The 26,899-nt window shown below is 43.1% G+C and overlaps 1 protein-coding gene across 4 annotated transcripts in view; it reads right to left on the bottom strand.

Annotated features, from left to right (window-relative positions):
* MCM9 (minichromosome maintenance 9 homologous recombination repair factor) overlaps window positions 1-26,638 on the bottom strand; it is a 49,660-nt gene extending 23,022 nt beyond the window's left edge. For 2 of the 4 annotated variants that reach the window (XM_061623708.1, XM_061623712.1), the window contains exons 1-7: window positions 26,513-26,638; window positions 19,357-19,676; window positions 16,194-16,510; window positions 14,770-14,851; window positions 10,891-11,091; window positions 5,523-5,648; window positions 3,764-3,883 (exon numbers count right to left, since the gene is read on the bottom strand). In XM_061623708.1, the coding sequence (XP_061479692.1) occupies window positions 3,764-3,883; window positions 5,523-5,648; window positions 10,891-11,091; window positions 14,770-14,851; window positions 16,194-16,510; window positions 19,357-19,669 (1,159 nt within the window). In that variant the 5' untranslated portion in view covers window positions 19,670-19,676; window positions 26,513-26,638. Of the gene's footprint in view, window positions 1-3,763; window positions 3,884-5,522; window positions 5,649-10,890; window positions 11,092-14,769; window positions 14,852-16,193; window positions 16,511-19,356; window positions 19,677-25,693; window positions 25,711-26,349; window positions 26,441-26,512 lie in introns of those variants that run through there. The other 2 variants (XM_061623710.1, XM_061623711.1) reach the window with 2 other exon arrangements.
* Window positions 26,639-26,899: the final 261 nt, after the last annotated feature.

Genomic DNA, 26,899 nt, shown 5'->3' on the forward strand with positions numbered 1-26,899 from the left:
ACCGACGACCACTCTTTGAGTACGGTTTTCCAACCAGTTGTGAATCCACCTGACAGTATTTCCATGTAGTCCACATTTGACTAGTTTGCTAATCAAAAGGTCGTGGGGGACTTTGTCAAACGCTTTGCTGAAATCTAGATAGATGACATCTACAGCATTTCCACCATCTACTAAGCTAGTGACCCGATCAAAAAAAGAGATGAGATTAGTTTGACAGGATTTTTTCTTGACAAACCCATGCTGGCTCCTTCTAATCACAGCATTGTCATCTAGATAGTTGCCAATGGACTCTTTTATTATCCGTTCTAATATCTTTCCCGGTATTGAAGTCAGACTGACTGGCCTGTAATTCCCCGGATCTTCTTTTTTACCCTTTTGAAAGAGCGGGACGACGTTTGCCCATCTCCAATCCTCCGGCACCTCTCCCGATCTCCAGGATTTCTCAAAGATGATGGCAAGAGGTTCCGAGAGTACATCCGCTAGTTCCTTCAATACTCTGGGATGCAGTTCATCAGGCCCTGGAGATTTGAACTCATTTAGGTTAACTAGGTATTTCCTGACTATCTCCTTATCAATCTCGAACTGCAATCCCGACCCCTTACTGAGATTGCTACCGATGCAAGGTTGCACACTGTTCCATTTTTGGGAGAAAACGGAGGCAAAATAGGTGTTGAGCAGTTCTGCCTTTTCCTCGTTATCTGTCAACATTTTGCCATCCTCACTGAGCAGCAGTCCCACTGTTTCCTTGGTCTTTCTCTTGCTTCGAACATATCTGAAAAACCCTTTTGTTGTTCTTCGTTTCCCTCGCCAGCCTCAGTTCATTCTGGGTTTTAGCTTTCCTTACGCTATTCCTGCAAGCCCGAGCCGCTCATCGGTACTCTTCCTTGGTGATGCGTCCTTCCTTCCATTCTTTATACATGCTCTTTTTTACTTTTACCTCCTCCACCAGTCTTCCGTGTAGCCACATTGGCTTTTTCCGATGTCTTCCATTTTTCTTTCTCTTTGGAATTGTTTGCGATTGCGCTTTTTGTAATACGTTCTTCATGAACTTCCACGCGTCTTGGGCTCCTTTTTTCTTTAGTCTATCTAGCCACGGGATCCTACCCATCATTTCCCTGAGCTTGCTAAATTCGGCTTTCCTGAAATCCAAGGTCCATGTTTGACTATATTCTTCTTTGGCTTTCCCCAGAATCCCGAATTCCAGCATTACGTGGTCACTTTCCCCCAAGGTACCGACCGCTTTAACTCCCGTAACCAATTCGTCCGTGTTAGTTAAGATCAGGTCCAGGATTGCCGATCCCCTTGTTCTTTCTTCTACTTTTTGAAAGAGAAAATTATCAGCAAGGCCCATCAAGGAATTTGTTGGAGGCTTTGTGCTTCGCAGAGTTTGTCTCCCAGCAGATATCTGGGTAGTTGAAGTCCCCCATCACTACTACTTCTTGCCTCCTTGAGATTTCGGAGATTTGTTTGAGAAAGGCCTCGTCTACCACCTCTTCTTGGCCAGGGGGTCTGTAGTAGACACCTACTACCATGTCGGTTTTATTTGTTTCTCCATTTATTTTTACCCAAGTGGTCTCTACCTGACCCCTTTGTTCGCTCTCTTGGATTTCCATAGAGGTGTATTTGTCTTTGAAGTATAACGCTACTCCCCCTCCTTTTCTGTTGCTTCTATTCTTTCTGTAGAGTTTATATCCTTGAATGGCTATATTCCAATCATGGGAGTCATCCCACCAAGTTTCTGTTATCCCTATGAAGTCATATTTGCCTTGATGCACTAAGACTTCAAGCTCCCCTTACTTGTTTCCCAAGCTCCGCGCGTTGGTATATAGACAGCAGAAGTCTCTTTTGTCCCGATTGGATTTCTCCGTTAATATACCGTGAGCTTTGCCGTGCATCCCTTTCTCCCTCCCAGTGTCTGCTGTACCCTTCAAATCATTGCGTTTACAACCCGCTGTCTTTGGATCGGTATTTAAGCTATCATCTCCATCCCCCAGAGGCTTTAGTTTAAAGCCCTCTTGAGTTTTGCCATACTTCTGCCAAAGAGATTCTTCCCAGTCCTCGTGAGGTGCAGCCCATCTCCTGCCAACAGTTCCCCCTCCAAGAAGCTTAGACCATGGTCCCAGAATCCAAACCTTTCCCGTCGGCACCATCTGCATAACCAGTCGTTGACCTGCAGTATCTTCCTTTCCCTTTGTAGTCCTCTATCCTTCACTGGAAGAATTGACGAGAAGACCACCTGCACCCCCAAATGCTTGACCTTCCTACCCAGAGCCTCATAGTCCGAGGTGATCTGTTCCAAGGTGTTTCTGGCCGTGTCGTTCGTGCCCACATGGATGAGGAGAAAGGGGTACCTATCTTGGTTCCCAATGAGCCTCGGCAGGTTGTCAGCGACGTCCCGGATGCGTGCCCCAGGGAGACAACAGACTTCCCGATTCATTTTGTCCGTCTGGCATACCCGCGCCTCTACCCCCCTGAGCAACGAGTCTGCAACCACCAGCACCGTCCCCTTTTTGCCGCGAGCGGTGGTGCATCAGCCTCCTTCTGGGGTGTGGAGTCTTCCTTTGCAGTCAGTGTCTCTTGATGCAGTTGAGTTTGTTGAGGCTCTTCAGGGGTGCTGTCTGCTGAGAGATGCTGAAAGCGATTTGTTAGTTGCAGCAGTTCTGACTCCCTCCTGTTTTTCCTTGCCCTTACAGTGACAGTCGTCCACGGGGATTTGTTGCTGTTGCAGTCCTGTTCTTCCTTGTCACTTTCTTCCTGTACTTTGTGTCGCTCCCTTAATTCCTCTTGTGTTCTATCGAGGAAGTCCTCATCTTCTCTGATAAGTCGCAGGGTGTCTATGCGTTGCTGCAGCCCCCTAACCTTTTCTTCTAGGAGCGCCACCAATCTGCACTTGCTGCAAGTGTAATCGCATCTGATTTCCGTTAAGAAGATGAACAGAAGATTAAGAAGATGTTCTATCGAGCTATGGCCCGTTCTTTCTAGGAATAAGTTTTGCTATGAAATAATAATAATAATGTACAGATCACGTTAATATCTTGTGGTGGGACTTGAACCTACAACTTGCTTTCCACTGAATGCTTTTTCCTCATTGAGCTACTAGCCGGTATTATATTGCTTATGAATAACAAATTCAGGTCCAAGCTGAACTAACAGTCAACAGGTTTGTTTGGCATGCAGTAAGCTAAGACTGTGAAGCGTACACAAGAGAGCCTCACCAGGCTGTCCTTGAGACATTCCACTATACAAGTTATTAAACTAGAAACAACGTGTTTGGCAGGGCAATGGCCTGACCTACCAATGCCTGCTGTTGCCCAACTCAGCATCAGCTTTTTTCCTCATTCCACAATTTTTAGCCAAGATGTATGCGCACATATGTGTAATGGGTGGGAGCAGTTCAGTGAAAAGAGAAAAAGTTGTTTAGAATGGCAGTATGTGGAGGCAATTTTCTTGCAAAAGCATTTTAGTGGTCAAGCTGTAGCAAAAGGCAAGAGGGTACAGAAAGTAGGGGGCTATGAGCTGCAGATAGGCGCTAGAGGTGGTGACGATGAAAGGATGTTGGCAGGCAGCAAGTGGAAGAGTAGTCCAATGGGCCTACATCACGCAGATATTTTCAGAAGAAAATTGCTGATTCCCTCCTCCCACAATATAAAACACTTGGAGGAAAAAATTATTGGTGTAGCCCACAGGTATCTATTGGGTGAAAAGCTTGGCCCTCCAACCCACTTGAGTGTGGTTGTCTCTGCATTTGGACATTTCCTTTTACCTGCACTTGTAGATCCAATTCCTGCTGTAAGTACAGATCGTGGGGTAATCTTTACTGCATATTTCAGAAACTGAGATTTCCCTGTTCCAGGGTCGCCAACCAATAAAAGATGCGATTCACCTTGCAGGGAAACAAATGTACAAATGATTGCTAAAGCGTCATTTTAGACTTAAGGTATTATCCAATACCAGGCCCAAGAAGTAATAAAACAGCAGAAATGTGTCACGATACCAGTCAATTTCCTGTCTTTATAATGAAAAACTTAATTTTTATCCTGCTTATCAGGGAAAATATCCTCACAAAGCAGCAATTTACCATATGTACATGAATTCATGTACACTTGGTGCACAGAAGGATCTTATCTACTGTCCTGTGCACTCCCATCTGCTCTGCCCCCTGAACCAGGTCTACCCACACGTGCCGAAAATAACACGTGGTGGCACCTACATGCATAGTCCAACCTGTCTAGGTCCAGTAATCTCTGATAAATCCCTAGTCTGCCATGAAGATCACTGAGTCACATTTGGCCAGTTGCTGTCTCTCAGTCTAACCTATCTCACAGGGTTGTTGTGAGAATAAAATGAGGAGTGGGGGAGGGGGAGAAGAGCCATTTATGCTAGCATGAGTTCCTTAGAGGAAAAGATGGAATATAACTGGAATAATGAAAATTTAAAAAAGTATTTAAATCCCAATTTTGCTAAGTCAAATATATGGAGAGGTCTTAGAGACATTGCTAGATGAATCATAATTTTAGTGCTAATTACTATCATGTTTTTATACTCTTGTTTAACTACAATATAATGAATATTCATCTCATATGATACCAAAAGAGGGAAAGGTAAAATATTAACATCTGTTAAAAGTGTAGGATTTTTCTATCCTTTTGATGTGCAAGATCAACATGTGGTAGCCTGCATTTCTAAATGGAAAGGTACTTATTTAATAAAAATGGCTTTACTCAAGAATATTCCACTATAGTGTAGATAGCATTTATTGCAGAAAATCTGAACTCAACAGCTATCTATACAAATGACATCAATAGTTTGAAGGTGATATTTAATTTTTTCTGTGGTATCTTAAAATAAAAAATCTTTGTTTAAAAATATATATATTTAAAAACATCTTAAAAAGCAGTTCCAACACAGATGCAGACTGGGATAATATCTTTACTTAAAAGGCTTACTGAAAGAGGAAGGTCTTCAGTAGGCACCGAAAAGATAACAGAGATGGTGTCCCTCTAATATTTAAGGGGAGGGAATTCCAAAGGGTAGGTGCCACTATACTAAAGGTCCGCTTCCTATGTTGTGTGGAATGGACCTCTTGACAAGATGGTATCACCTGCAGAGCACAGTGATTGACTGGGTATAAAAAGGGTAAGACGATATTTCAGGCATTATGGTCCCAAGCTGTATAGGGCTTTGTATAGCAAAACCAACACCTTTAACTTAACCAAGTAGCTAATATTACAAATCTTTCCTTTATCTCTTTATACCATAAGCTTCTGCCGTTCACAACACCCAAGAGAGGGAAAAGCTGTTTTCTAGATTTTTAAAAGGACATTACAATTCTTACATGAGTGTCTTTCACAGGGTTACCTTAGCAAGCAAGAACTAAGGGATAAAAAGTTATATGATGGTAGCTCTTTTACACTGAAAGTGGTGCAGCAACTAAAGCCAGTGTCTTACAAGTATAATAATAAAGAGAGGGTTGTTAACACTGTGTGTGTGTAGAAGAAGGGAAGGGAGTTTTATATACTAACCTCTAATCCGAGTGCCTGCAGCATCTATTCTCTGCACACCCCCTGCGAGCACCATGGCTACTGACAGCTTCACAAGATATAATCCAAAAATCTGAGGGCACAAGCTTGCTAAAAGTTCATTCCTCCCTGGAAAGAGGGAAGAAAAAAATAGTTCAGTTGATTAACAACCTAGATCTGATCACACACACACACACTTAAGCCAATTTCTTCTAATATACTATTCATTTTATTTCCTTTGAGCAGGTGTAGGGAACCTTTGGTCCTCCAGATGTTGGTCATGCATGCTGGGGCTGATGGGAGTTGTAGTTCAGCAACAACTGAAGGGCCAAAGGTTACCCACATCAGGTTTAAAGTAAGAAACTATAATAGGTGGCTTAAAAAATCAGATAGAATTTATTATGTTACCAGTTTTATGTGGGATGGTTTCACGACGATGAAAGGCAAAAACCCAGATTTACAATGGACAATTTTACACAGAGATCCAACAGGTGTTATATAGATTAGATGTATAGCTTAATTTATTGAAATATCATCTTTAATATAATTTATCTCCACCTCACAGGGGGACTCAAGGGATCATAGAAATAACACAGACTTGTTATCTTAAGTGGAGGAAGGTTTGAGCAAATCAGGTCTCTCCACTGAAATGAATGGAGACCTCTGCACAGGCAGTAATATCATATGCATATTTGAATACACACAGAACTCTAGTTTGGAATAAAGATGTATTTATCACAAACACAAAAAAGCCTGCTTCTGGTCACACAAATATGACCAACCAACCAACCAAAAGCAATGTGGCTCTGTCTGCCCAGGGCTACATCTCCCTTGTACAGACTCTTCCCCATCCATTAACCTGAATGGGCACAGCATTGCTCCATCAGTTAAAATGAAAGTTACTATGAAATTAGACACCATGTACTGCACATTAAGCAGAACTAGCTTGCCTTGTTTCTCTTAAAAATGAAACAACTCTTGTCATATTCTTTCCAGTTGTCTTTGAAATACTTTTCTTTCTCTGTCCCCTTCTGCAAAAATCACTTCATGATTTGACTGGCAGAGAGATATGACAAAATGAATTCTGCCTTCTGGTGTACTGATTCTTGCAGTGCACCAGACTCCAAATTTCAACTTGTACATTCCCCTGTCACATTTAGCATAGGAAGCTCAACCAGCAGTTTCGAAGAGGGAAAAGAACTTTTATCCCTGAAAGAGGCTAGTTCTACCCTAGAGCATGAATGTACAAAAGCAGAAAAGCAACAAATTCATGGAGTTTCCTTTGTAGAAAATAAACACAAGACTGTGATAGGACAGGATAATTTACCCTAATTAAAAACAACATAGCATTATCTGTGCAGAGAGAGATTCACATCTCTAAAGCAATCATTCTTTCCCTCCTCCCCAGCACCACACAAGCACATACAGAAGTAGCACACCAAGGCATTAGGAAGAAATGGAATCTGTGTGTACCTCATAGATCCCCATCTCCAAGCAGGACTTGCTAGCTGCCTGGAGATGGGGCTCTGTATTAGCTGTGCAGTACCCAACATTGTAAACTATGTTGTTATGGCAAAAAACAAAACAAAAAACCCACAATCCACAATATTTTGTTGCTTGCCTGGGACTGCAACAACAGGTGAGCTGCCAAGCACCCACATGACATAATACATGACTGGTTATGAGTTGTGCAGGCCTCATCTAGCGTTGACTATTCTCATTTTGTGTCAATGTAATTACTCTAGGGCAAATAGATCACAAAATGCTGCCCAATAGGTTTTAAAAAGTGACATCAGCAGAAGCAGCCCAACTGTGGAAACCCCACCTTATGAGGGGCTTAGGGTCGAATCCTATCCCCACCTACCTGGGAGTAAACCCTAATGAATTTAATTCAATCATTCCCAAGTCAGGGCATTTCCTCTGAGGCTTGCTGTGGCCTAGAAACTCAGAAGCAAAGTGGCAACTGGGAGATCTGTGGAGGCTTGTAAACACTTTTGCTTCTCCAGCACATCTTGTGTCTGCTGTCAGGAGCCCAAAGTACAAAAGATATCAACAGTGGAAACCCAGGTGAGGAAGCCCCACCCTGCAAGGGGCTAACATCGGGCTGTTCTAGCAGCCATTTCTTCTGAGATCTGCCATGCCCCAGATATTCAGGAGCAGAACAGCAGCTGGAATGTCTAAGGGTAAAGCTTGTATAACACACCTTTGTCCCGCTACAGAAGCTCCCTATCTATTTTGATGCATATCAAATATATCATAAGCCACCTCAAGAACTTCAGTCAGTAGGCAGGGTATAAATATTACAAATAAATAAATAAAATGTAAATACATTACTTTCTCCGTCTTCTTTTTAATAACTGAGTTTATAGCATTGACGATAATTATATTAAACATTATGAGCAGCTCATATATTTCAGTTTAGCACTGGAGGGTCACAAGCCACAGAGAGGGAAAAAACAACAAGCAACAAGAGCCTTTCTACAGAATCACATCATCAAGTGTACTGAAGCTAGGCACAAACCCCAGTGGAACAAACCACTCTGGTGCAGCAACATAGCATAGTAAGTGCTCAATAATGAACTTAAAAAACAACAACGGAAGATGACCATGTCACTTGTACAACCATGTTCAGCACAGAACTCACAATGAATTTGCTAAGAACTTACCACCTGAGGGAAAACAGTGAAACACATTGTAATGCTCAGAAACGATGAAATTCCCAACACTGAAGTGCTACCATGAAGAAGAATGCATGCTCTCAGCATGCAACAAATAGGAATGAAATGTGCACTTATTGAGGAAACAACCGATAGTCCTAGGTGAATGAATGTTACTGAGATTCCTTAAAGATCTGCCTTACTTGGGAGGGTTCTGAAAATTTAGGTATGAACTAACTGGTATAAGGGCTCGTCCAAACTGACCACGATAATCCACGTTTTCCATATACGCTTTGTCATCTGACAATCCCCACTTTGCCTGAAATTCGCTCTTTTCCGATCTGAAAAATACGCTTTTTTTGCGCCCGCACACACAGCGGGAAGACCCTTACATTCTTTTTGCTTTTTCCCAGCTCTGCCTGAACCACCACCCCCTATCAGCCAATTGGTCCGCAAAATATGACGTATGCTCCTCTCTCCCTTTGCACCAAAGCACAATAACGCGCATGTGCTTGAATGTAAGAGTGCAAAAGTTTGAATTTCCTGTTGGTTTGGAAGTAGTGGCTGTAATGGAGTTGACCGAGTTTTTGGCTCTTGTACAGCTCCACTTACAGCTATTAAATGTCTGCCTTGTGCAGTTGAGGGCAGCCGGAGACCAACGGGCGTCTGGACAGGGTCGTGTGCCACCCCAGAGCCCAGGAACAGCAGGAGCCCCAGCAGCACCGGAGCCATGCTGAGCTTCCTCGGCTCATGCGGGGGTGGAGGAGGCTACTTCACAGCAGCTGCACTGGTGAAGCTTCGGGATAGGAAGTGCCGCGATGTAGCGAGCTCAATGCGGTGGGAGGTGGTGGCGGCAGCTACATTTTCTTCCTTTCTGGCAACATTGCTCACAAGCCAGGGCTTGGGGGAGGGGGATCTCCATCTCCCCCCCAGCCCCCAGCCGCCTTTCCTAGCTAAGGAACCCCACGCGGCTGCTGGATCCCTCGATTCTTGGGGGCTGCTGGTGGTGGTGCTGAGTCCAGGGCCTCCCTTCCCCCCTTTTGCACACACACGTGCAAGCTGGACATATTTTCCAGGAACAATTTGTAATAGGAAGGCATGCAGGGGGAATGAGGTTGGAGCTGCCAAACATCCCTTCCTCTTTCTCCGCTTTGAAGCGTTCCCTCTGATAAAAGAGAACTGCAAACCACTTATCTGACAATAATTGCTGTATTGTTGTTTGCTTGCATTTGCGATATATCGCAAAACTGAATGTATGTGGTTTGCCTTTTTCCATATCAAATTTTCAGGGGGTAAACACGCCTGGCAATTCCACTTATTTCTCATGGAACCGCAAGCAAGTAACAATGTGTCATGTCTAGGAAGGTAGACCACCAGTCTCTATGGTTGAGGGTGCCCGACATGCTCTAGCAAAGCACTTATATGCCAATAATTCCTGTGTTTTTGTTTGCTATATTTCGCAAAACTGACTGCATGCTTTTCTGCCTTTATGCATATTGCAGTTTCTGGAGATACATACGGCTGGCAATTCCACTTATTTCTACAGAATGGAAAGGGGGGTATTGAGGAGCTGCTACTACTTGCTTCTTTTGTAAAGAATGGCAGGAAAGCTGAGAGTTTAATGGGGAGCACCCTCCTTCTTACAGAACCAACTTTTCCTGGGGTGGCGCGGCAGCTTTGTGACTCTGCATATTTGCGCACACCCGCCCAGGCATGTTCTGGATTCAAGTTGTCCTTGTACCTTTCATCCCCCCCTCCCCCAATGTCTCATAAATCGAATACCACGCAAGTTGCGAGCTGGGACCTCTGGCTCCACTGCAAGGTTCCTGACCCCCAAGCTTTTCTAGAGCGCAGTGCTTGGTGGAGGCTCCCAGCTCCTCCCCATTCTCTCTCTCTCTCTCTCTGCCTGCCTCTCGCTTTACACGTAGGCGGCGGCGTCAGCATCAGGGAAGAGCCACCGAGAGAGGCTTCCCAGCAGCTTCCCAACCACTTTGGGGCAAAACTTGATGCTCCGTTGCTTTCAACCCCCCTCCTTCTCCCTTTCCTTCCCATGGCTGTTTTCAAAGTGCCAGCAAAGCGAGCTCCCTGCACCAACCAGCCGCACTTGAGCAAGACCAGGCAGGAAAAAGGGGGCTTTACAAACAGCCACAATTGCAGATCTCACCTGGAGCGGACACCCAGTTCGCAGGCTGGCTAAAAATAAACAGCTGTAGCTGCGCAGTATAATTGCAGAGCCCCCCCAACACCACACCATTTCCCTGGACATTTGCGCACATGCACAAAAGTGGAAATACATGATTGGCTGGGAATGAGGGAAGGGGTATGGGGAAACGCCCATGGACCGCCCACATCCTAAAGTCCGCGGTATTGCATCCGAGCACCTTATGGTACAGTGGATGGTTCCTGATTTAAAAAAGCAAATCGCATTTTTTGCAGTAATGCAACAGCGGATTTAACCGTGCGAAAATGCGCTACGTCATCTGGACGACCGAAAAATAATGAATTCACAAAGCGATCATGTCACACATTATATGGTCCTCTGGATGAGCACTAAGAGTCCAACTTCCATAAAATCAGGCACCTCAGACCTAACAGAGCAGACCTAATTGTGTCCCCACAATTTGATGGGGGGGGGGGACAAAATCAGTATATTGGCATTTACTTCTTCCACCAACAGCTGTATACACTACTCTATTTTATTCTCTTTTACACACCTGCTAAAGGATCACTCCTATGTTTTTCCCAAAACTCTTCAAATTCCTTGCAGACTTCCTCGTCAATTAAAACACCTGACACCTGCTCGTTGTTCACTTGAATGTAATTGGCCTTCAAGACAATCTCTACATCACAGCGTGCATCTTGGTGAAAAGGTTTCCACCTCTGCATTACTACTCCATAAACTGTTACATCATCACCTGAGGACAGAAACAAGAATGGTCACAACAATATTAGACGTATGACATTTTGAGTACATGAAGCTTGCTTATGTTAAGTCAGACTATTGTTCCTTCTATCCCAGTGTCACCTACTCTACTTGGAAATGGCTTTCTAAGAATTCAGGAAGTGGCCTTTCCCAGCCCTTTTAGCTGGAAATGTCAGGAATCAATCTTAGTATTTGCATGTAAAGCATGCATTTTGTCACTGAGCTCTGGCTTGTAGATACCTATTAAAATATGTTAGATGCTAGCAATCTGATAGATCATGGCAGGATGTTCAATATATTTTTGCAATTTTTCTTTAGAAAATATTTTTACCATTATTTATAAAATTTTAGAGGCAATAGAGCTCAAATTAAAATATAAAAATAAAAAGACAATTCCTGCCCAAAAACAAAGTTTAACATTAAGAATCATTAATTAACCAAATTTTAAGCAAGGAACAACAAGCATGCAGAGTGGCAAGCATTATGATTTTTAAATTCTGGACATATAGAAGAATCTATTTGGAGAAAGATGAAATTTACTTTAAGTGTTTAAAAAACATTGGCCCATACTTATTCTAGCAATTAGTACTGCAACATGATTAAATAAATGTTAATTAATTTACCATCAGATTTAATAACACTTCAGAATAAATTTGTATATATTAATAAATTTCTAATGAAAAGTTACATTTTTAAACGATTAGATGTATTTTCTTATTCTTCCATTAGAGAGATCAGCAGACTAAAAGTACCAAGATTTCTATACCATTTTGTTCCCAAATACAACTGCCCTCTTTCCTTAGAAAGGCAAGCATAACTTTTGATGATGTGTCACACATACCATTGCTGAGCTCTCCAAGACCAACAGAAGAGACCAATGGGTGGAAAGCAGGATCTTGCTTGACATGGCAAGTCACTATCTCCCCGCCTCCCCAAGATGTTGTGTAGTAAACTGACACTTGAATAACTGAGCCCCTGTCACCCACCAGCAGAGACAATGAGGGGGATTCCTGGAGAAGGGATCGGAACACAACTCCAGGTACCTCTTCCAGAGTGAAACAGTTATCAACCCAAAGGCTCCTGTGTCATTGCACAGGCCTCTGAGATGACATTCCATTTCTTGATAGGAGCAACACCGAGCCAAGGAGCAGCAAGGCTAAGGCCAGAAGTTCCCAAACAGAATAGTCTGTGGCTTAGGAATAGTCTGTGATACTAGTAAGGCTGGACCCCTTCTCATGAATGCATAGGGTCAACAGTTCTTGCTTTCTTTCCTCCTCCGTATCTACATAGACTCCTTGTATGTTGAACATTAGTTCACCTAAGCTCACAGGTTATCTACAGCAGGTGTCAAATGCAGATGCAGGATAGAGGGGACCTCACTCAAGATTTCTTGAGTCTTGGGAGGTACCAGAAATTTTCTATTTGGGAATCAGACTTCAGACAGCAGAACAGTCTTTATAATATATGCTATTTATTCATATCTTGCACAGTACAACTATTAAAATGCATTCTAGGGACCTTAGAAACAGAAAAATAGGAATACATATCAGCAAGAAAGAAGTTGGTGGATATCCATTTAACATCAAAGTACAAGACTTTGAAGGCACATCATAGTTAAAGCAGGTTACAATAGATGGACTGAGTTAAACTCTAAGTCATATTACAGAGCCAAAGTTACAAAGTACACGGAAATACGTGTCATGATACATCACCCATCAGATGTCATGGATGGAATAGATGGATGGTTCTCCTGCTTTCTTCAACCCCACACTCCAGCAGAGTGGAGGGTAACAAGTGCTATAAAATCTGGCATTTTATATACTTTTGTATCAAAGAGGGGGCATGTTCCCATGGCTTTATCAATTGCTGCCTTTTCCTTGCGCTTCTTCATGCCACCTCTTTTAACTAATGCCAACAACTAAGCAACTTAGCTATCTACAGGTGTTATCCATGCAGTATAAGGAGCTTCCTCTTACTTTATGTTGGCATTTGCCAGAGCACATTGGCTTACTTATACTGTGCGTCATAATCAAACATTGCTTTATTCAAAAGGGAGGGCAAGCTCTCGTGCCCAGGGTGAGAGGCAATAACGGAACTCTGGGATGTGATTAATTCTTTCTTTATTAAGGAGATTTCCACATTGAATTTCCCGCGCTTCATGCAAGCCTCTAATCTAACTCACTAGATCCCCTAAGTGCCTATTCCTGCAGCATTGAAAGAAAGTTGACAGAGCGAAGTTTTTCCCGCCTCCCCACCCCTTATGAAGGAGGGAGGCGGTCACGAAGCCTTGAGCTCCATCGGAGAGATCCCCCTCCATCCGCCTTTTTCTGTTCCTCCCTCCTTTGCCGTCTGCGAGCTCTAGGGGAGGGGGGTTCCTCTCCCTCTGAAGCACTGACGTCTCTATCCCGTGTGGGGGGGGCGGGTGAGTGGAAACTGGACGCCGGCTTCTTTACGGGGCTGCTGGGCTGAGGAGGGGTTACGTATCCTCTTCTCTCCGACTCCTCTTCCATCTCCCCTCCCCGCTGCTCGAAAGGAGGCGTGAGAACTGGCAGGGCTGAGTCCTCGGCAGTTGGAATCCCAAGGTCTCTTACTGCAGACATCTCTCTCTCTCCCCCCTCCTCTTCACTCCTTAGCTGCAACTCCTGGAATTCTAAATCCCCCTCCCCACTCTCTCCCACATCGTCTTCAGGATCCCGTTCCAAAGTCTCGACACAAGCCTATTTTAAATGTAGATATGGAAGAAGGGAGAAAGCAAGAACCCCTGACCCTGTGCATTCATGAGAAGGGGGCAGCTTCGCCTGTATTATCTGGGATTAATCAGTAGTCAGTTTTAATCAAGCCACAGAACTGTAATCAATTAATTAGTTTGATTAATCAATTAATGTTCAGATGCACACAAGTCACAAGTCTCCATCTCTTGGAAATTCACTAGCACAAAGTACCTGGGACATGTGCCACCAGTTATCAAAGTTTCCCTAGGTAAGGTTGGGAAATCATAGATTTCCATGTGTTCTTGATATAACACAGATAGTAACTCCACAGCAAGCCTACAAAAGGTGGTGCAAGGAGTCTGTATAGGGCCATTTTATAAAAAATACATCTCCACATGTGAGGATTTTAAAAAAAACACCTGTCTTTTATCATATACAAGTGCACAAAATATGAACATCCAGCCAGAGGGCAACATTCTACTGGTCTTACAATATGGATACAAACCTTGGTGAAATGTTTTAGCACAGATGATGTTAGCATAGACCAGGCCAGAGGTAACCAACATGATGCCCTCCAGATGTTTTGAATTAACAATTTCCATCATCCCTGACCAATGGCCATGCAGTTTGGGGCTGATGGGAGTTGTGGCCTAAAACATCTGGAAGACACCACATTGGCCACCCGTGGACTAGGCAAATCCAAACACATCTCACAATAGTTTATTGGGGCTTGGAAACTTTAAATGGCAGCAGCTATATGACTTAATGTCTTGTCATAAGGCAATGACATTTTTATATTGTATGGCCACCAAGATTTTAACACCAACAAATCAACATGACACATACACTTGTACAGACAAGACCTAAATGGTAACAACTCTGCTTTCTCCTTCTTCAAATATGCACTGCCCTAAAAAAAAGAGAAGATATTTCAAAAGAAAATCTAACACAGAACTCACCAGATTTGCAGCTGTCAACTAAGTCATCTTCAAGGACAACCATCATATAACGAGGAATACTTCCAACAGATAGTCTTTGAACCTAGATGACAACAAGTTTTTTTATGTCAAGATAACAATGCTCAAAAGACTGCTCTAGAACTTTGCAAATAACAGAAATCACTAGGCAGTCTGCTGTTATATACTTGTGTTGGCCACTTGTAGCCTTATCACCTGGACAAAGTGTTCTTTAGCTACTCTTAGGTGACATTTCATTCAGATTCTGATTAAGTACTACAATGACACTTAGCCAAACATTGTACAGCCTGTCCCTAGACAAGTTTAGTTAGACATAAGTACATTATGTTCAGTTGGGCTTATTCCCACATCAATCTGCATAGGATTGCAGCCTTAACAAGCTACAGGTTTGTACAACATGGGGATCTTTTGACATGTCAAACCAACAAAGACAAGACAACAGGGTGGTGAGATACCAGATGGGTTGTTACATTTACTCAGGGAAAGGGGAGGGTCAGAAGGAGCTCTATTGCCACTTTGCTCTTGTATATGGAAAGCATTACAATATCAGCCTGGGGATTCTATATTTTGTACACAAAATTACCAAGATACTGAACTTTCCTGAATTAAAACAAAAGCACTTTCCCTTACAGAATGCATGTGAATGGGCATTTTGCCTACATTAATTTTGTGGGAAGTTAGCCATCAATGACAATGAAACTAGCCTTGGATCTTAATTGTTTTAGGTGTTGATAATTTTAGCTCACATTTCTCAACATTAGCAGGGAAAATATCTAGAAAAAGAACAATTAAACAGCACTATGGAATTGTATTGTAATCTGATGGTTTATTTAAAGCACACTGAATATGATTTTTCAATTTATTTCAGGCACTATTGCCTGCTTAAAAATTAAAAAGTTCCTCATAAGAAGATGCAAATATAGATTTTGTTACAGCATAAGGATTTAATCTAAATGCTACCGTCTTGAAAAGAAATGGAAAACTGTTACATCAAAATGAAAACAGGGATGCATATAAACTATGCTGGTCCTCCAGGAAAAATTCAATGCAATCTCACAGGATATTTGAAGTTCACCATAATTATTAATAAAACACTCTGCATGGAGAAGAGTAAAACAGTACAAAATACTTTCTACTCTAGCATCCACGTTACCATATTGGCTATGGCAGTCATCAGGGCATAGAATTTGTTTAGGCATTTTGCCAAATTATGTTAACCCTGTTGATAGACCCTGAGTCTGCTGAGATTAATGCTAGGCCAGATGGGCAGTAATGTGCCAAGGCTGTAACACAGAACCATGGCGGAAGGTATAACTAATGTTAAAAGGACATTTCACTGCAGCTAACATTTGTCCATTAATTTCCATAGCAAAGGTAGGTGGTATTAATTGAAATAATTTTGAAACCTGCTCCTGGATCTTGATTTCTTGATAGTCTCTGCAACAGTTGGGAGCATGAGAAGTTCCAGAAAGGCAAGTAAACTTAGATGAGTTGCAGCCTTCTTCACTAGGGCAAGATGATGGACGGCAGAAAGCATAGTATTGTTCAAAGTCAGCCTTGACCACAAACACATTCTTGCATTTGTTACACATGTAATCCCGTTCAAACTCCAGGACTTTTACAAGGCTGGTACGAATAACAGTGCCAGTGACTGAGAGGAAGTGTCCTACATCTCTGGTCTTTGGGATGTGTTCTCTGGTTAGCTCTGGGCAAACAGGCAAACCTGGTAAATCAACACATAGGCAATATTTATGTCACAAATTATAATTAAACTATGCTTTCTAAACCTGAATTTTCATTTCCCTAACAGTACAGGGTGGCAGTGCATTCTCAGAACAGAGGTCTCAGATTCAGCTTGATATAGATGTGTCATCAAGGTATCCTATTAAGTTGGTTGACTAATAACAGCTGGGATGGGGAACCAGTGGCCCTCCATACATTGTTAGACTCCACATCCCAATAATAAATAATAATAAATTTTATTTTTTCAGTCGCCTATCTGTCCGGGTTAGGGACACTCTAGGCGACTTACAACAAGATTAAAAAACAATACATATATATATATCACACAAACAAATTTAAGCTAAAAACCATCCTTCAGTTCATTATAACATAGAGTTAATCTGTTCCAATCTTGTAGGCCTGCCTGAAGAGCCAGGTCTTTAAGGCTCGGCGAAAGCTTGACAAGGAGGGAGCATGTCTGAGATCGAGAGGGAGGGAGTTCCAGAGGGTGGGGGCCACAACAGAAAAAGCCCTCTCTCTGGTCCGCATCAGCCTGGCTGTTCTCACCGGTGGGACGGAGAGAACGTCTTACGAGGCTGATCTCGTCAGGCGGCACAATTGATGATTCTGGAGGCGTTCCTTCAGATACACTGGGCCGAAACCGTATAGGGTTTTAAAGGTCAACACCAACACCTTGAATTGGGCCCAGTAGACAACTGGTAGCCAGTGAAGATCTAATAACACTGGGGTGATATGATCCCAGCGACGGCTATGCGTAATCAATCGAGTCGCTGCATTCTGCACCAGCATGGTCAGGGATAATGGGAGTTGTAGTCCAACAACTTCTGGAGGGCACCATATCCCTGCTGGCTATCCCTGGCCTAGCATGTATCTGCCCATTAATCTGCCATATACAATTTCCAATGAATCACATCAGAAATACATGCGAGAGTATTTTCCACCTGACTTTGCACAAAACTTCAAAAGCAAAGATTAATGGGACATAGCATGAAAAATATCTGTGCACATGCAATTGGCTATAGTATAGGAAACGTAAGTATACAGGGACCATACAACTCCCCTGTTGAAAAAGCTCCACTGGTTGCCAGTCTGTTTCCAAACACAATTCAAAGTGCTGGTGATGACCTATAAAGCCCTATACAGCTTAGGTCCAGGCTATTTATCAGACCGTATCTCCCTGTATGAACCTGCCCGGGCCCTGAGATCTTCAGGAGAGGCCCTTCTCTCCATACCCATTTCCTCTCAAGTTCGACTGGTGGGAATGCGGGATAGGGCCTTCTCGGTGGCGGCCCCTAGGCTGTGGAATTCTCTCCCTAGGGATATAAGAATGACCCCCTCCCTGCAGTCCTTCCAGCGTCAAGCAAAGACTTTCCTATTTCAACAAGCTTTGGGTACTGATGGATGCTAAAGTTAGGACTGCCAGGACCTGCACTGCTAATGCCAAATATCATTATTTTACATTGGCTTTGATCCTCTTTTAGCTATCAGTTTGAATGGTTTTAATATTGGATATAGTTTAATTCTATTTTAATGTAGATTGTATATGTTTTAATTATATGTGTTTTTATCTGGAAGCCGCCGCAAGTTCCAGTGTTGGAAGGATGGCGGGATATAAATAAATAAATAATAATAATAATATAATGGGATAAACATTCTTAAAACACAGAAGTAATACCCAGAGATTTAAGACAGATGTGAATGTCAGGGTTATGATGTGCTGAACTCCCAAAATTCCCATGAGAGAAAACCTTTTAGGGGAGTGATTAATATAAAAGGAGATTATAAAACACAATGTATTTTTAAAATAAAAATTCCCCCCCCAATCTATCAGTCAGAACACAAAATAATTCCTGGATTTAAAAAAATATTATGTTTTATGTAACTGTGAATATAGATATCGTACTCTCTTATAAATTAAGAAAAGCTTTGTGTTTTCCTGCTATATTGCCTGCAGCATCCCCCCCCCATTTATAGGCCTACCCTCTATGACTTTCTTAAAGCACAGCTTATGTACCTCAAACCAGAGAGAGCTACAATACTTCAATAAGCTTTCGGCACATCTTTTTGGCATGATTCAGGCAAAGGATGAGATGAGCAGACAACTGGGACCCCAAAGTTAAACATTGGAAGAACAATAGGAATTGCCTTTTTTTTGGTGGTCTTTGTAAGAGAGGAGATAGGGAAGCCATTAAGGAAAGAAATACAGTCATCCTGAGTGGGGAAAATAATGAGAACACTGGCCAGAGAATAAATATTACAATGGAAAAATAATCTATAATTAATAACAGCAGTAAAATCTAGGAGCTGGTGAGACTGACTAAGAACCACTTTAGAGAGAAAGAAAGATGGAGACCCTCCCTCTGTGCATGGCAATCTTGCATGCCACCATGAAATGTCTGAGGCTGGGAGAGAAAAATCTGCTTCCCAGCCACTTCAGCAACCCAGTCAGCAGACCCCCCTTTTTTCACTCTATAATTCAGTGATTCTCAAATGGTGCGCCCAGGCACACTGGTGTGCCCTAGGTGTGCCTCAAATATTATGAAAGTATATTTTAAAAATGAGAAGAAACCCATTTGTATAGGGTAAGCAATAGTTTACTATAGTTTAAGTTATTTTTATTCATAGTTTAAAATATATTAATATATTTTTAATTTTGTACACAAAGTTTTACAGTGCGCCGCGAACCAAAAAAGTTTGAGAACCACTGCTATAATCAATAAGTTATTTTTAAAAAAGAAATTACACTGATGCCTAATGACACAACCCAGAGAGGTTCTCCTCAATGCAATTCAAGATATGCATGCCATCTGATGAAATGAGTCTTACCTGATATTCTGGCATGAAGGTTCTGTTTAACAATGAAGTCAGGAGTTTGAGAAATGGACTGAAAAACGGTCATGGCTGCCCTGCGCAACGCATTATCAAAAACTGGGAGCACTTCATTGGGAAATGCATTAAAATAGTCACCAACTTCCATGTTGGTCTCAAAAAGTGTCAGAGCATCAACAATAACTGGGTAGTGACCAGCAGCAGCATCTTTTTCTCTTAAAATCTGCAAGAGATCGTTTTTGTGGTGTTCCAGAACATATGACTCAAATACTTGTCCAATTAGGTTTATCTGTTCAGTATTCAGAAGCATAGTGAATCTATAATTAGAAGATGGACAAAATTACATTAAGCCAGTAAAAATGCACATCATTAAATCATTTGTGGACAACCTTTCTTTTTTCTTTTAAACACATCCTGGATTTATTTCTATAACTGATTTTGAAACATTTGACTGAACTTAATTATTAAGTTTTCTATTTACCATAGTTTCTACTGTAAAATCTCTCCCACATTTTTTTTATTTTTCACATTTCAATCACAATGTTTATTTTTACATGAAGTTAGTGGTACACTATCATGATAGCAGAAGAGGAGAGTGCTTTGGAGAGGAACAACAAAGTGGAGGAAACTCCGTGGGAAAGGGTGACAGGAGCAGAAGAGCTTAAAGACACCCCTCACCAGTGGAACTATGGAACCGCCTTCAACCACTCGAGAATGAGACTGGAGGACAGCCTGTGGTGGAAGAATTACAGGAGACCTCGTGTGACAACGAGCAAGAGGCTGAAGCTCAATCAAGGAGAGGCAATGAAGCCATGGCCCACAACAAGAAGAGAAGAGTACTAGAAGTGGGAGACTCCCTACTGCGTGGGATCGAAACCCAAGTGTGCCGAGAAAATCTGTGGACTCGCCAGGTATGCTGCCTACCAGAAGGATGGATTAGAGATGTGACAGAAGGGATGCCATCACTCATCAAGCCCACTGACAGGTACCCTTTTCTCCTCATCCATGTAGGAACAAATGATACTGCCAAACAGAGCTATGAAGAAATCACATCAGACTTCGAAGCTCTGGGAAGGAAACTCAAGGACTTTGGGGCCCAGATAGTTTTTTCATCCATCCTTCCAGTATTTAGGAGTAGAAAGGGAAAGAAAAATACTCTGTGTGAATGAATGGCTACAAAGGTGGTGCCTACGTGAGAGATTTGGATTCTGGGACCATGGGCTATGGTTCCTGGAAGATGGACTGCTGGCAAGTGATGGGTTGCATCTCACAAGGACTGGGAAGAAGGTGTTTGACCACAGCATGGAGAAGTTCATCAGGAGGGCTGTAAACTGAATCCTAAGGGGGAGGGAGACGTAAACTTGGTGGTAAGACTGATGAAGGCTTGTGCACAGTAACGGGAACAGAGAGATTGGCTGTAATAGGGACCAGTAACAGCCCTCAGAAAAATGTAGTAAGGAGGCCAAGCCATAAATCACATGGTCTTCGATGCCTGTATATTAATGTGCAGAGCATGGGAAACAAGCAGGATGAACTTGAACTCTTCATACAGGAGGGTAATTACGACTTGATAGGTATAACTGAAACTTGGTGGGATGACTCCCACGACTGGAATATAGCAAATGAAGGATATAACTTGTTCAAAATGAACAGAAGGAATAGAAAGGAAGGTGGAGTCGCACTATATGTTAAAAATATATATCCCTGCACAGAAATACAGGAAGATGAGCTTGGTAGCTCGACCAAGAGTATCTGGATTAAAATTAATGGGGCAAGTAATAAAAGGAATGTGGTGCTTGGAGTCCATTACCAACCACCCAATCAAGAAAAAGACAAGAATGTAACTTTTGAAAAGCAAATTGCCAATGTTTGGAGGAGGCATGATGTAGTAGTAATGGGGGACTTCAATTATCCCGATATCTGTTGGGAGACAAATTCTGCCAAACACAGCCCCTCTAAGAAATTTCTGACTTGTGCTGGAGATAACTTTCTCCTACAGAAAGAGGAGGAAGCAACCAGAGGATCAGCTATCTTGGACTCGATGCTAACCAATAGAGATGATTTGGTGGATGAAGTGGCAGTTATGGGAACTCTGGGGGAAAGTGACCACACCATACTTGAATTCTTGATTTTAACAGAAGCAAAAGCTGAGAGTAGCCATACGCGCACCCTGGACTTCAGGAAAGCATTTTAATAAACTCAGAACAAGTGTAAGTACGGTTCCATGGCAAGCCACTCTAAGGAGAAAAGGAGTTGAAGATGGGTGGGAGTTTCTAAAAAAGGAAATTCTAAAAGTGCAAAGGAAAGCAATTCCAACAAGGAAAAAAGGTGGGAAAGAGCAGAAGAAGCCAATGTGGCTTCACAAAAAGCAAAGAGAGGACCTGAAAAGAAAAAAGGACACATACAGGAAGTGGAAAGAAGGCCAGGCCACAAAGGAAGAGTACAGGCAGGTATCACGGAATTGCAGGGATGGCTTTAGGAAGGCTAAAGCTGAGAATGAGCTGAGGTTAGCGAGAGATGCTAAAAGCAACAAAAAAGCTTTCTTCAGGTATGTCCATAGTAAAAGACAGAGAAAAGAAACAGTGGCACAGCTACTCAATGAAGATAGCAAAATTATAACAGATGACAAAGAAAAGGCAGAAGTGCTCAATTCCTACTTTGGCTCAGTCTTCTCCCAAAAAAGGGTCTATGACCCTCCCGGGAAACATGAAGTAGAAGGGACAGGATTGGAGCTTGAGATTTATAGACAAACAGTCAAGGAAAACCTAATCACTTTGAATGAGTTCAAATCGGCAGGGCCCGATAAACTGCATCCTAGAGTATTGAAGGAACTGGCTGAAGAACTTGCAGAACCACTGTCTATTATCTTTGCATAATCATGGGGGACTGGTGAAGTGCCGGATGACTGGAGGAGAGCTAATGTTGTTCCCATCTTCAAAAAGGGCAAGAAGGAGGAACCGGGGAACTACAGACCAGTCAGCCTAACATCAATCCCTGGGAAAACTCTGGAGCAGATTATAAAGCAGTCAATCTGTAAGCACCTTGAAAACAATGCAGTGATTACTAGGCCCATGGATTTATGAAGAACAAATCCTGCCAAACTAATCTTATATCGTTTTCTGATTGGGTAACCTCCCTTGTAGACTGTGGGAATGCTGTGGACATAATATATCTCAAATTCAGCAAGGCTTTTGACTAAGTGCCCCATGATATTTTGATTAGCAAGCTAGCTAAATGTGGGCTGGATGGAACAACTATCAGGTGGATCCACAGTTGGCTGTATGAGGAGAGACTGAAAGAACTGGGCATGTTTACTCTGGAGAAGACTGATATGATAGCACTCTTCAAGTACATAAAAGGTTGTCACATAGAGGAGGGCTGGGATCTCTTCTCGATTGTCCCAGAGTGCAGGACACCGAATAATGGGCTCAAGTTGCAGGAAGCCAGATGTCGACTGAACGTTATGAAAAACTTCCTAACTGTTAGAGCCATACGACAATGGAACCAATTACCTAGAGACGTAGTGGGCTCTCCGCACTGGAGGCATTGAAGAGGCAGCTGGACAGCCATCTGTCAGGAATGCATTGATTTGGATTCCTGCATTGAGCAGGGGTTTGGAATTGATGGCCTTATAGGCCCCTTCCAACTCTACTGTTCTATGATTTCCTCCACTAATTTTTATTTACATATCGACAAATCCTAAACAGAGCTATGGCCTTGGCTAAATTTTTCAGGTTCAAAGCAAAGTGATGACCATGTCATGTAAAAGCAAACAAGGGTTTTCAGTCGCTGACTTTTAGAGTGTTGCAGATGGTTTCAAAACATATAGTGTGGAGGGATAGCAACTTTACAGTCAAGTGTATTTGTACAACCATTTATTGAGAAAACCTACCCTGAAGTTGTATGGACTGGTATAGTTACTCTCCTGTGCTAAGCAAAACCAACAATAACTAGAAGGGAGTTATGGCAGTATTACTAAAATATAAATGGTGTGAAGAAAGTGAATAGAAAGCACCCTCTCTTTTCTAAGGTCTATGCAATCCAAGGATATCCAATTTACTGGCAGTATTTCTTCAAGCAAAACAAAATTAACATGGTATTCATTGCCATAGCAGTGGTGATAGCTCACTAGCATAGATGTCTTTTAAATACAATTAGACAAATTCACAGAGGATAGCTCCATCAACTACTACTAGCATGATAGGTAAATAAAATTGCTATGGAATTTATTTGACCTCTATATTTGTGTGTGTGTGTGCGTGTGAATGTATGAACTGTATACTCAAAAAATCCTAAATGGTATACATAAAACAATTACCAATAATATACAAATAAAATCAGCAAAATTTAAGAACAAGTATACATAACTAAATTATATGCCCGAGTAGACTTGCTCAAATAAAAAAAGGTTTTAGCACACATCTAAAACAGCATAACAAGAGTGCCCGTTTAATGTCAATAGGCAGGGAGTTCCAAAGCTGCAACAGCAGAACACTGAGTTCCCACAGATGTGGAATGAAGTCATTTGGAATTTGCAAAAATGCAAGTTCCGCAGATTGAAGAGGAGGGCAAGGTTATCCTTCAAGGAAACTGGTTCCAAGCTGTTAAGGGTTTTATATACCAATAACAAGACCTTGAACAAGACCAGTAGCAAATTGGCAGCCAGTGCAAATCTTTGAGTGGAGCCAGCAAGACTGGCACCAGGCATGCCGAGGCCCTTCGGCATCAGCCTGCCCTGGGCCCTGGCACCCGCACGCACACCCCACCTACCTACCTACCTACAGGGTGGGACAGTGGGTGGGCAAGCAAGCGGGCGGGGGGAGGGCAAGCAAGCGGGCGGGCAGGGGGGAGGGCAAGTGGGTGGGAGGGTGAGATAAGAGAGAGCAGGCGGGCTGGGGGAGGGTGGGCGAGTGAGCAGGCCATCAAGCGAGCAGGTGTGGGCGGGCTGGCAAGTGAGTGGGCAGCTCCCTCTCTGCAATCCGTGGCAGGGACCCTGCTGCGGATCACAGAAGGGGAGCGCTACTCCCCCACCCTAACAAGGGGCCATCGGTCAGGGCCCCACTTGGCCGCCCTTTGGCGCCAGCCCTTAGAGCCAAGATCTCACTCCTGTCAGTAATTGTGCTACAATTTTCTTCACTAATTGCAGCTTCCAGACCAAGCACAAAGAGAGCCGCACCTAGAGTGCATTACAAAAATCCAGTCTTGAAGTTACCAGTGTCTGGGCTCAAGCTATGTAGGTCAAGAAAAGGCCACAGCTGTTGCACCAGCCAAAGATGCTGAAAGGCACTCCTAGCCATGTAGGTCACCTGAAAACCAGATCCAGAAATACCCCAGACTGTATATCTACTCCTTCGGGGGAGTGCAATCCCATCCACGGCAGGAAAATGGCCTGCCCTCAGACAGTGAACTACTCACCCACGGTGCCTCCATTGGGGGGGGGGGGGACAGCTTATACTTATCTTGGTGTTTCACAGATGCTAAATATTATTACTGATCTAGTAGTTCTTATAACATTAGGTTTATTGAAATCTGCAAAAATTTAAAACTGTTCTTTCTCACACACGGAGCCCTGAAAAGGCAGGCTGTTAAGTTTAACAGGTAGGTAAAAATTTTCAAACACAGGATGTTTTTGAAGAACAGATGGGATATCTTCCCAAAAAAACCATTAACAAGAGTTCTGCTCTTTTACTGGAATATTCATTTATTTACTGCATTTATATCCCACCTTTTTTTCAAAGAGCTCAAGGTGGTGTAGCTGGTTCTCAACCTTATTTAATTCCCACAACCCTGTGAGGTACATTAAGCTGAGAGACAGTGACTGGCTCAAATAGTGGGATATAAATTTGCCAAATAAATAAATGAGTTCCTAATATCTTGGACATGCAACAACTACAGTATGGTTCAATTAACAACCTGACCCTGCTCACTGGTTAATTTCAAAAGCAGTGGTAGCCAAGGTGGTGCTCTCACGTGTTGTTGGTCTCTAACTCTGATCAGCTCCAGCCAGTATGGCATATGGTGGAAGTTGTAGTCCCAACAGCATCTGGAGAGCATCACCTTGGCTACTACTGTAGGCAAGGTACAGGAGCTCACCAGAAAGCTCTGTCTTCTGATCAGGAATCCTTGACAGCTCCCTCCTTCCAGGTGTTTTCAGGGCTGAACTATAACCGCATGCTAAGGAAGACAATAGGGCTCCTGCACTTTTAAGATATCATCTGGGCAGCTACAAGGAGTGGGGGTTGGAGTGCTCTATAAGACAAATTTCTTCTTAACTGTGTCTTCCTTGGTATTTAGAGCCCTCATTATTTATTTTATTACAGGTGTTTTTTTATACCTCAACTGGCAAAGTGGTTTCCATAAAAATCTAAAATACAGCTGACTATGGCTCCAGGGTTGAGGAAAAAGAACTCTGTATGCTCAGAGGCGCTCTTTATCACACGTCCCAGGGCTGGGCTAGATCAAACTAAATGGAAATGGACTGCCTTCAAGTCGATCCGGACGTATAGCGACCCTATGCTTAAAAGAGCAGGCGCGAACCACTACGTTTCTCAGTGTTGTGCTTTAAGCAGTTCGTGCAGGCGACACGCTGAAACCTTCGAACCAATCAAATCAGGAGCGATTTAGGCACTTCGAGCGCGAGACGCTGGCAAGTGGGAGGGACCTCCCCAGCAGGAAGCGTCATTTCAGTCTCCGAGGAGTAGCACTCGCAGCCGCCCGAGAACGAATTGATCCAACCTCCCTAATTAGCCCCGCCCTACAGCACTCAAAGGCGCCAAAAAACCCGGGATTTGATTGCCCGGTCGTTCGCCGGCACCATGTGACAAAAAGAGAAAGGCAGAGAGGGGCGGCGCAATAGCGGGCGGTTAAATAAGCGAGGTTTTTTTAATCTTATAAACGCCTATAACTTATAAGAAGCTATAAGAAGCAATCCCGCCGCCCTAGGAGAGCAGCAGACCTCACTTCCTTCTTAAGCAATAACGTCTTTCTCACCCCCGGCAAGGATTATGCAGTTTGCAAGATTCTGCTGGCGGAATTTAACCCAGCCTGAGGGAATAGCCGGGTTTGATCCCTCTTCTCCGGCTCGGCGGGGCGCGTATGTGTGGAGAACCTGCCCTCTCTTTAGACAAGGGTGGGAGATGCTCTCAGGGCTTACCCGGGTCGGAGTGTAGTTCGGAGTCGGGTCAGCCAGCCTCTGCAGTTGCCGCCGGCAGTAGCGACAGTGGGTGGGACAAACGTTCTGCTGGCGGGAGGTTCGAAGTGCGTCTCGGTCTCCGCCTTCTCTCCAATTGCCGGGGGGGGGAGGGCAGGCGGATTGGGAGATTTGAAGTCGGGAAGGGGGTGGGAAGAAGACAGAGCTGCTCCTCGTTCTCAAAAGCAAACGGAAGGAATCTGCTATCAGCGGAACACATTAACCAAGCTAAACCATAGGCTAGTTTAGGGATGCAAGATCCACCGAGAATTAGCAGCGCAACCCGGGTATATTTATCTGAAAGAACATCCCACTGTGTGCGATGCGGCTCATTTCCAGGTGATTGTACTT

Source organism: Rhineura floridana, chromosome 4 (assembly GCF_030035675.1).
Source record: "Rhineura floridana isolate rRhiFlo1 chromosome 4, rRhiFlo1.hap2, whole genome shotgun sequence".
In the NCBI taxonomy this organism is placed as follows: domain Eukaryota; kingdom Metazoa; phylum Chordata; class Lepidosauria; order Squamata; family Rhineuridae; genus Rhineura; species Rhineura floridana.